We start from the raw sequence: 11,330 nt of genomic DNA, 5'->3' as shown, positions 1-11,330 counted from the left end.
ATAAGAGAAATCGTAGAGTACGTGTACTTTTTGTGGAAAATGTCACTCAAAGCAGTTAATTTTCTCTAATATCTTACAATAATTTGCTATGTATTTCTAAAAAAAAACTTTTCTTATGTGGCTACGTCCTTTTTAACTTTATTCTCTTGTATCTAAGATATTCTAAATACTTTGCAGCTCCCCTCCTTCCAAATGTTCGTAGATAATTACTATAGCCATTGTATTGCAGTGGGTTACGATATGGAATCGCACCGTTCCAGCCCACTGTTTGAAATCCTAGCTGGTCAGTGTTTTGCGACACCGCAGGGTTGCTTACTTGGGGTATAAATTCATGAGAATTAGCAGGATTCGCATAGTGATAGTAGTTGGCTATTTGATTCTCTCGGTAGTTCGCTGGTAAGAAGTTGTTACGGAGAGCTGAGAAAAGTGGCGGAGCCCCCAAGTTGCTCTGCTGGCCATAATTGTTTTGAGTCTGCACCTGCTGTTTAGCAAACTGACTGCTGGGTTGTTTGTTAGCTTGTGGTTCTCCTACAGATTGAGCTGCAAGTGTCAAGACGTTTGGGCCAGAGGCCGGAGGTGCCGTGTAAGTGACCAACTGGGGTGCCACGTATTTAACGGGACTCACCGATGTAACAGGCGGGGGACCGAAAGTATACGTTGGTCCTCTGGGGACTTGCTCAGTCCGTAAAGTAGAGGGTACCTCAGGCATTGGGACCGAGTCACGTGGCTTATCAGGGTGAGAAATTGGTTGATGATGAGGTTTTTCTTTTGTTCCATGAAGAATAAGCTGCCATTCGGTAAGAGTTCCGTGATTTGGTCTGTTATCTCCAAGGTCTTTTATTTCTAAAGTCCATGTACCTCTGGGATCCTCGCCCCATGAGTGCGTTGTCATAAAAGGCCATTTTGAGAATCCCTCGTTGGATACGTCCTCTTTTCTAGGGGACAACAGGCAGGATTTGGTTCCCATGGGGGATATGAGGTACATCACGAGATCCCCGCGCCTTGTGTAATCTAAACTGATTAAAAGTTGAACGTGCTCCAGATAGCGAATCTCGGCAGCGGTACCTGAACATCCATTAGAGTGCATGGTTATCTTCAATGGTTCTTTAAACTTGATGGGTCTGTGAAAAGAAATCGCAATTTAACTGCTGGAGTGGTTCACACGTCATTGAACCATCAAGTTCAAGCCCCTCGGTGGAGAGGAGATTTTAAAGTCGAAATTCAGGAAAAGCTGTTCACTGATTTTTCTGACTTACTTGCGATCTTGGTTGATTTGTCCTCTACAAATAGTCTTTTCGGGAACAGTTTGAAAAGTGTGTGGTTTTGCTAATTCAACAATCTTTTCAGCTACTAGCAGTCCAAAGCCGAACTTTCTGTTAACATGCAGTCCCACTCCATTTGGACTCCAGTCCTGATCATGTTTCAAGGGCTCCCAGTTTGAAGTCCACACTACAATATGCTGCACATCGCGCCATGTCAGACGCGGACTGGAAATAAACGAAATTGTCAGTGAATACAAAGTGAAATTGCTCGCACTACACTTCACTCTGAAAGTCTGTAGGAACTTATGCGCAAGTAAGACTTGTGGTAAATATGTTTGCAGGTGCACTGCATGAGCTCGCAACCAAAAGTTCTCAACACTTTGAACTATAACAGCGCTTAACAGAAGTGACCACTCGTAAGAAGGATCAAAGAAGAAGGTCCCCTTATTTCATTTTCTCCTTATTTCTTTACTCAGCCTAAAGAACAGCAATTTTAACAAACTTTGCTTAATACACCAATACGATTTTGCTTTCAACTCTCTCGCAACATGGGCCATCTTGCGTTGGACACATACCGACACGCTCACGCTTTGCGTGCCTATTTGACTGCCATCACGTTATCTGCGTACTTTAATTTGGATTACCCACAATCATAAAACGCCGATTCCTTGCAAGGTAACATTTAGTTGCCTAACTGGCATATATAACTTAAAAAGCGCTGTTATTGTCAGTTGATTTCGCGTTTTTTGTCTGTTTTTTTTTTTTTTCGTTTTCCTTACTTGATTTCCAATGCCAGAGCTAAAATACCAGCAGCCAACGGAGCCGAAGCTGAAGTTCCCGTATGTCGTTCAGTGCAAACGTTATGCAAATCCGTTGTGACCTGTTACGCAGTAAGAGACAAAAAATGTATATAGATGTTAACTTGCAATCGTGTTGATCAGCATATTCGTGTAAAGTCTGATCGTGGCTTGCCTATTTCATCCTAAAATTACCATTTTTTTTTTGGAAGGAATTTGTTGCTTCTCGTACAATTTGAACTGTAGTTGAGGAATCACTAACAGCAAAGAGGTAATTTAGCAATGAAGTCAAATATCAAACCTTTGACTACTATCCTCACATCAAATCCCAAAAATCGGAGGATGTAGTACCATTAGGACAATTGCGACCCATCGTAACAATCTACCCAGTCACAAGAAAAAAAAAAATGAAGGCCTGAAACAATCTGACTTCAATTACAAAATTTATCTAAACGCAACAGACCCTACTTTTCTAAAATCGCAAGAACTGCGTCCAAACCACAGGCTATGAAAATGCATGTTAAAAAGAGCTGCACAGAGGACCCATTTTATTGAAGATATCAAATAAGAAAACTCGTATTTACAAAGTCTCTGGATTGTATTTCTTTGTACAACACCCAACTTCGTTCCCAGGGTCTCTTTGTCGATAAGACCCTGGGAACGAGGTTGGTACAACACCAAGTGAATGAATCTTGATGGCTACTTTTAAGTACGACATCATATTCCAGACATTTTAATATTTTTGCTCGGGAAAAGGACAACTCACAATTCTCTGTTCTCCATGAGCCCCGCTACTGAATGTTGTGGCCAGAGTCGAAGAGCAACTTTCTGAATACCATGGAGATTCGCCATGATCAGAAGCCGAGCTTATTGACAGAGTGTAGATGCTGTCTGTGTATCCATCACAGTTACAACTGTCCTCGTGCCTTCCACCATTCCCCGAAGCCCACACAAATATGGAACCAAGTCCACCTCGACCCTAAAATATCCAGAACAGTAAAAACATAAAAGTCGAGTTTGAAATAGTAGTGAAGCAAACTCTGTGACGCAAAATCGATACCGATTCAAAAATGTCTAGAGACGTTCGAGATAAGTTCGCTTGTGTATGCTTAACATTCTAGATCTTACACCGAATAGCCAGAACTGAGTTTGACGGTTACGGGCTTCCTATTTTCGGAACAAGCAAAATTTCGAGTACTCAACGTGAGAGAAAAACAACGGAACGAACGAGAAGAAATGGCACATGGCCTTTCTTCCGGCATGAAACTCGTTTCCAGAACTGCTTAAAGCGGGTACCGCGTTTTTTAGCGAAGCTCGCAAATGTGAAAGAGAAATGGTGGCTTTGTATACACGAATGTTTCTTTTTACGTTTCACAAAGCTTGGAAATCTGAACACAATACCTTTGTGATACCGTTTTCAAACGCCGCTGCAGCCAGAGTTCCAGGCCCTTCTACTGTCGCTCCATCGTCGCTCGGTCCCCAGCTGGCAGAGTAAATGTCAATGAACTGGGGATTGAGACTCAGAGAAGCGGCTTCCACTTTGTCAGTCACACGTCCGTCAAGCATACGTACTCCTGGTGAAAAACGCTAGAATTAGTATACATATGCCACAAACAGTGCTTCTCGAGCGGCTGACAGGTACCTCTTTAAACATAGTTTGATGGTACTTCGGTTGAAGAACATCTTTTTTTAGAAAATTGGAAACATGTCAGCAAATTGGTATTATATAGAACTTTGGATAACCCCTGATGAAGACACTAGACAGGAGTGTCGAAATATTAGGTATTTGAATTGTACGTTCTTAAGCTAAATCCAAATTTCTTCAAACCAGATTGTCAAACTGGCCAGGGTTACTCGAAGCATGGTCAGCGCTAACCAGCGTTAAATACCATAGAAACCTATGGGGTTTCATACTTCTTAACCAACGGTTAGCGCTAACCAGGCTTCGACAACCCGGTTCCTGGTCGAAATGTAAACTTTAACTTTCAGGGTACCTCTTTACTTAGAAATCTTTATCGCAGACACAGCTATAATTAGATTTACATTTCCTGCATGAAAAATGATAACTTAGTTGTAATACGCAGACACATCGAGCGTTTGTTAGTTTTAATTTAAAGGAAAAGCTCCTCCAACTCTTTTTAGCCTTAAGATGATAACTTTCGATAGTAATATGTAAGTTGTACTAAACCCCTAGTTATGAGATTCCTTCAGGGATGTCATGATGTATCACCTCCAATTTTAGCATTGTATGCGACGCCTACTCCACAGATGGTATTGTTGGCTTGAGCTGCCACCTCTCCTGCACAGCGGGTACCGTGTCTACAAAACAAACGACAAGAATTAATAAGCAATGAATGACTATTATCAGTTTAAGATTCGCCCATTTTCTTACTTGTTTTCATTGGTTGGATCATAGCGAGGAAATGGGTCACCATCCTCGCCGTTGACATCCCAGCTGGCATCGGGGTCCTGTTGAAGACAGATGAGAAACATCAAATTCTTTGAACATATACCATTTGTCACCAAGACGTTTCAGTGAGCTGTATCTAAATGATACTGTGCTTTCTAGATGGATTTATGTAGTTACGTTAATTTGTTTTTTAACTTACCAACATATGACCCCCGAAACACCAATATTGAGACAATTTTATGATCAAAATTACAACATACCGATATGGAAGAAGACAAAATGACGGAAAAAAGCAAAGCGGTTGTTTCGGAGATATCAATCAGACTGAAGTGTTTATGATCTTGTGTTTATTCCATTCAGTGAAGGCTTTTTGTATCTGATTAGTGACGTACATAATGTGACTAATTATACGTAGATAATTTACCTTTAATGTACTGATTTCATTACACTTTGCGAGTGACTAAGACACAGTAAACAAGTGTACTTTGGCTTGCTTTTAATAGGTGAAAGGTCCAAGCAGTTATAAACGTAACAAAGGAAGTCATCATTTTTGTGATGACGTCGTGTATTTAACAAATACATTCCATATTGCCGTGGGTCTGTTCAGTAATAGATCACGGATGACGTCAAATGTGGTGAGAACAAAAAAAAAGTGGCAGACGAGGCGATAGCACACTTTTACATATTTAATACCATGAACCGTCCACTTACGTAATTCCTGATGAGATCTGTGTGGTTGTGCTCAATCCCTGAAGTAATGGAGATAGACGAAGTAATAGTAATCAGTCAACATTGTACCATTCTTATTTTATCTTTTGGCACTGTACTTGCTGTATATTTTTTAAGCGCGAGTCATGCACCCAATTCTACTTCAGAATTGTTTTCAGAAGTTTTCCCTCGTTGCAATTAGACGCTGGAAAATATTTTTTGTGCTGAGCCAAAGTACTGTCATAACTTTGGTTTTTCGATACTTGGTTAATGGAGGCATTGCAGCCGAGTGCGGATCAGGGCGCTTGCCTTGAGATCCGGAGATCCCAGGTTCAATTCCTCGGCTGCACTTGAAAATAGCTAACTGGTTTGCCTCAACCACAAAGTTGTCGCTCTTTTGTTTCGTTGCTTGCCCCTGAAAAGTTTTTATGAAGAGTGGTCAATTAAGTACGTACGTAACAAACGTGAACCTGGGACTCCCGGCAGCTGCAGCTGTTAATTATAACTTACCGTCATCCAGAATGGTCACGACCACTCCCTTGCCGGTGATCCCTTGGTTCCAGACCGGAAGCACATGTACATCTAAGTCCTGGTCCATTCGCTTGTCATCCTGTTAATGATAGTCAATACATGGCGGTGTTATCTGAAAAACTCACAACAAACAAGTTTCGAAAAGAATGACTGTAACTACAGAAATACTTGAACTAGAAACAATTTAAGATGACGTGTACTTAACCTGAGAAAAGTCACTGATTTTCATTTTACACTTTGGCTGCAATGGTTTGCTCCGTTGAACAACAGGAAAAGCTTATCCTCTATTTGTGCTCATATTTTCTCTGAAAGTTTTGCCCCTTACTAGAATTTTAATACCGAGACACCATGCGGAGCTTTATGGATCAATTTGCGATGATGAAAGGCCGTTTCCGACTTCACTTTAACCTAATTTAAAAAACGGGTTATACGTGGTTGGTTTTTATTTTTCATATTATGCGACTCTCTAAGTGATGGATCGTCAAGAAGAAGCAATGTATATACGTACTGGTTGGGAAGAACCGTGGGAATAATTAGGCTTGAATGTGACTCGAATTCATGACCGTGTGATTTCACCGCACTCTTCTCTAACACTGATCCATTAGACTACACTCTATTCTTAGGAGAACCTTTTTTATAAGAACGCGGTTCAGGCTGAGATTAACCAAAATTTTAAGAGGATGCCTAGGCTGAGAGTAAAATAAGAAAGTCTTTATTTTGCTTATTTGTGTTTTTGGAATTGTGAGTAGTATAAATAAAGGTAAAAGGAATGTAAAACTGCAGTCTAACAGGACAACCAACTTTAAGGTTCAGGGTGAGAGCATTCGCCTCCCACCAATGTGGCCTGGGTTCGATTCCCAGACTCGGAGTCATATGTGGGTTGAGTTTGTTGGTTTTCTCTTCTGCACCCCGAGGTTTTTCTTCGGGTATACCGGTTTTCTCCTCTCCTCGAAAAATAATATTTGACTTGATTTGCATTAATTGCTCATTTCAGTTTACAGTGATATTTCGAAAATGGTCGACCAAACCAACCGTGTACAGGAACAAATATTGCGTGATCCTTTTTTTGTGAAATGATGACTGGCATTTATTAACAGTCCTATAAAGAGAACACTAAACAGCGACAAAACCCACCAAATACCACTGAGCATCCCAGAGTGGATCGTTGAAGCGAGGCACAATCCCTCTTGCTGTCATGCGATCGTGAAAGTGACCTCTCTTGACACGAATTCTCTCGTGTTGCTGTTCAGCCCACATCACCTGCAATGAAAAAAGCATTTTCCGATGGTAATTCTGGAATACTTGGAAAAAACCCGAGAGTTGCTTTGCTGGAGTCGAACTGACATAAGACCTTCCGATTACTGATTCGGATGCTTTACCGCTGAGCTATCGGAGACTCGTAGGAACTAGGTTTAAATGACAATTGCGTCATACTGTTATAGCGTGAAATTGAATGTCGAAATTGTGCATTATCGCGAATGTAATGAAGGAAATGCAATGTTAGCATATCCTTGTTTTATGAACCTCGACTAGGTCAGCAGGTCACATTGGTTAGTGCATGATAAAAAGCCTTCTCTGCCTGAAACAAGTAGACATTACCTGAGGGTCTTGCATGAGCTTTTCTGTGCGTTCATCCGCATTTCGTCTTGAGCGGTGTGGCTCTTCAGCATGCTCTAGATGAAAATAGTTTTCCAAAGTACCAATCTTCAAAACAAAGAAAACGCAAAGTCCTGCTGTCGAAATCTTTTGAATTTTCATTTGCAAATGGCTTTTAATTCATCGAAATGTTAATGAAGGGCTTGTAAAAGCTGGAAATAGAGTGGAACCATTAAGTCCACAACAACCAAGACAAACTTATCCTTTTTATTTAAACATCAATACCCACATGAAGAACTGAAACATTAATTCACCAGTCAGTTAAAATTAAGTTCATATCAATTCCTTTAAGGTATGGTTTTGTAAAACGTCAAAGGTTTGTAAACTGTTTGTAAGCTCTGATTATCGCAAAAGTGGGCAGAAAGACGATGTGAATAACTACAGGCCAATTGCAGTCTTACCTGTGCTTTCTAAAATTCTTGAAAGACACGTAACAAAGTGGCTAACACACGGTTTGGTGGAAAAGCCGGGGCGCGGGGTGCCGGGATGCGGGGTGCCGGGGTGCGGGGTACCGGGTTGCCGCGGCACCCCGTGCTTTCCACGGCACCCGGCAACCCGCGCCCCGGCTTTTCCACCAAACCCTAACATACTACTTAAATGAGAACAATCTCATTTACATTCAGGGAAAACCATTTCACTGAAACCGCTCTTGTGAAACTAATAGACTGATGAACTACTTTTTACTATGGACAATGACAAGGTAATTGGTCTGATTTCAATCCGCTTAAAAAAGCTTTTGACGTTGTAAACTACAATATTTTCCTGCAGAAATTTAAGATTTATGGAGTTAGCGACTCAGCTTCATTCTTACCTATCAGATAGGAGGCAATGTGTGAGAGTCAACGAATGTACAACTCCTCTATTACCCATCAACCAAGGTATCCCTCAAGGAACCATTATCAGTGGACCTATACTATTTCTTCTCTTTATTAATGACATCCCATTACACGTCCAAAATTATAATATCGATATTCATGCTGATGACGCTACGTTAACATCTTGCTCTAAGTGGAATAATATTTCTTCAGTAAAAAATAACATTCAAGGGGACTTAGAGAACATTCACCAATGGGCGAATATGAACGAAATGGTAATCAATGAAAAGAAGACCGAATCTATGCTTGTCATTGGAAAGCGATTGAGAAAACGCATGAATCAAGATCGACACCAAAATGGCGATTTTACCATTGCCTTGAATGACTGACAGATTGAAAGAGTGAGATCACACAAATTCCTTGGGGTAGAGATTGATGACCGCTTAACTTTTGAAAATCACTGTAATGCTCTCGCTAACAGGGTGTCAAAAAGAATTGGTCTAGTGAAATATATCAGTCCATACTTGAAGAGACACCATGAGAAAACATACTACAATGCTGTCATCAAACCGGCTCTCCTATACGGCGCTACCATCTGGACATCAACATCTAAGGAAATCCTGAGCAACATTTTTGGACTACAGAAAAGAGCTGCAAGGATCATCCTGGATGCAAACCCACGCTCACGCTCATTGCCCTTGTTCAACACGTTAAACTGGCTTCCTTTCTATCAAGACGCGTACGCCAACAGGTGCATATTGATTCTTAAGAGAACACTCGGAAAAGCACCTGAATACCTGAAATCTATGCTTCAACTGAATTAAAATAAAGTCCATTGATTGAGTGATTGATTGATTGACTGTATATTGTGTATGAATCACATCCATTCTCCCTTGTTCCGGGATAAAATAAAGAGCTCATAACCATAAAAATCTCTCTGCTCAATCATAAATTACCAAAAGAGCGATTGATTTGTGATTTGTTGGGCTTTGGATTAATTCGCCCGAGAAATGAGAGACAATACCAAATACCAATGATACGCGTAACAGCTCGAACATGCCTACGTTTCATCATCTTTTGAGTATTCCAGGGTGTGTTCGACTGAGGAATCTGGCCGGATTTGGATATTGTCGGGTTTCCAATCGCACACAGAAAAATATACTTTGTCGAATTCTGTGTTTAATTGAAAAACCAAAAGATTCAGATTTTATGACAGTGAAACGCACCGAGGCAGAAGATCTTAAAATCACAGTATCATCAAGCCCCTCAGATATTTAAACTCACCCTCAGTTACAATACAATTAAGCAAATAGATGGTCATTTTCACTTGGACGAGCCCCTCCCTCTCTCTCAAGATTTTGTTACAGTGATAGGATTTGAATATCAAACTATGGGAAAACTTGAATTGCACATTGAATTTTCCTGAATGAAGCGTCGATTAAGGCTTCCTTGCCTTCATGTTGTCAGCGACAAAAGGTACATTTGTCTATCGTCAAACTTAAATTTGCAAAGAGATCAGCGCATATCGGATAAAGAAACGGGAATGCCAGAAAGTGTCTTAATTGTTGAAATAATCGTAAATAAAAAGAGTGATTATCTCAAATTACATCTAGTACTCAACAGTGTCAAGTGAAGTTGAATATTGTCATGAAGTCACCAGCCAAACCAACGTTGCTCTTTATGGCATGGTGTTGAAGAAACCATGCACCGTTTGCTGTTCTTGTCAGCAAACTTCACGATAAAATAAAAGTCAACGGTATTTTATCATCTCTTTTAACAACCGCCAAAAATGAACTTGTATTACACTCTCTGACTTAGTTTGCGAACAAACATGTGCCCTCATTTGTCTCCAAACTGGCAAACATCACTCCCCGAAGCAATCAGCTCATAATATTTACTACCAGCAATCGACTGACACCTGTAAATTTCTTGCCTCTCATCTGGATCGAGCCCATATTTTTGTAAGAAATTAAATGAGTGCGTTAGACATAAAGCATAGGCGAATATTTCGAAAAATTACTGTCAAATCCAACATAGAAAATGCCGGGATTTGTAGTTGACCGAGTATTTGTCTAACCTTGCCGGGTGGCCAGTGTTTAAGAGCCAGGCAGGCTACAGAAAACATTACACTAAAAATTTATATTAAATACAGGGAAGTGCTTGTCAACTCCGCAAGACGGAATGCTCTGCTAAGACTTCCTGTTTCATTGTTACTGAAATACTCACTGGTTCCACCTTTTCAAACCCATGAGATCTCGCAATTCTCTTGGCTGTTTCAATGCCACCCTCCACCTTAATAGCCCATCCGTTGGTGTAGAATTTTCCGGCGTTTTTATCAAGAGCACGAGTTAAACTGATCGATAGCTGGGGCCACGCTGTTAAAAAGATACATAATATTATCTTGGCGAGGCCCAAAGACCGTACACTTCGAAACATCGCATCGCTCCTAATTTTTTCGTGGAGAAAATCCCATGGCGAAAAAATCTAAGAGCTCCGACTATTTATAATTAACATCAACAGAGATGTTGGTCATCCGTCGTACGATTGGCACCTGTCACTTATTGTTATTATCAATTGATCTTTAACACGGATGAGCCAATCTAAACACAATTACGTCATATGTGGGAAAACCGTATGTGACAACGAACAGCTGAGCTCTCAAGTGTTATGGGATGAAAATGAAAACTTTATCGTGCACATTGATTGTTATGTCCATCAGCTGCGATTTATTGCAAAAATTAATGGCTTGCGCCCTATGGTTTTCAAGTTTACCCCCCGCTAAATTTTAAGAACTGACCTGTTTTTTTGTGTCAGACATGTTTCGCGTACAAGGTGTTTTCCGTAGGCTGTTGCCAACCTATTTGGTGGACATAGACACAATCATTGGATTTTGTTTTCTAGTTTTTAATTTTATTGAATGGTACCGTCCTGTCGATCTTAAAGAAAACTGAAACAAATTTCTACGAGGAACTTTAAAAATGAAATTAACCCATATGGCTCGGTCTGTTTTATTGAAATTGGTTTACTCACAACATGCATTTTATTATGTAAGATGCAATAGAAGTAGAGATTTAAATCTATTTTATTGTGAGGACTGTAATTCAAATAACAATATGTGAAAGCAACATTGCAACCTACAAGTATAAACTGT

The 11,330-nt window shown here is 40.3% G+C and overlaps 1 protein-coding gene across 1 annotated transcript in view; it reads right to left on the bottom strand.

Moving 5' to 3' along the window:
• Positions 1-10,658, bottom strand: part of LOC138039158 (neuroendocrine convertase 1-like) — a 12,389-nt gene extending 1,731 nt beyond the window's left edge. The window contains exons 1-12 of the mRNA XM_068885351.1: positions 10,406-10,658; positions 7,308-7,412; positions 6,843-6,968; positions 5,688-5,787; positions 5,181-5,218; positions 4,452-4,528; positions 4,290-4,378; positions 3,461-3,633; positions 2,826-3,038; positions 2,042-2,142; positions 1,257-1,487; positions 1-1,121 (exon numbers count right to left, since the gene is read on the bottom strand). The exon at positions 1-1,121 is cut by the window's left edge and continues 1,731 nt beyond it. Of these exons, the coding sequence (XP_068741452.1) occupies positions 122-1,121; positions 1,257-1,487; positions 2,042-2,142; positions 2,826-3,038; positions 3,461-3,633; positions 4,290-4,378; positions 4,452-4,528; positions 5,181-5,218; positions 5,688-5,787; positions 6,843-6,968; positions 7,308-7,412; positions 10,406-10,615 (2,463 nt within the window). The 5' untranslated portion in view covers positions 10,616-10,658 and the 3' untranslated portion in view covers positions 1-121. The remainder of the gene's footprint in view (positions 1,122-1,256; positions 1,488-2,041; positions 2,143-2,825; positions 3,039-3,460; positions 3,634-4,289; positions 4,379-4,451; positions 4,529-5,180; positions 5,219-5,687; positions 5,788-6,842; positions 6,969-7,307; positions 7,413-10,405) is intronic.
• Between the last annotated feature and the right edge of the window lie 672 nt (positions 10,659-11,330).

Source organism: Montipora capricornis, chromosome 2 (genome assembly GCF_036669925.1).
Source record: "Montipora capricornis isolate CH-2021 chromosome 2, ASM3666992v2, whole genome shotgun sequence".
NCBI lineage: Eukaryota > Metazoa > Cnidaria > Anthozoa > Scleractinia > Acroporidae > Montipora > Montipora capricornis.
This window is presented reverse-complemented; position numbering and strand designations above follow the sequence as displayed.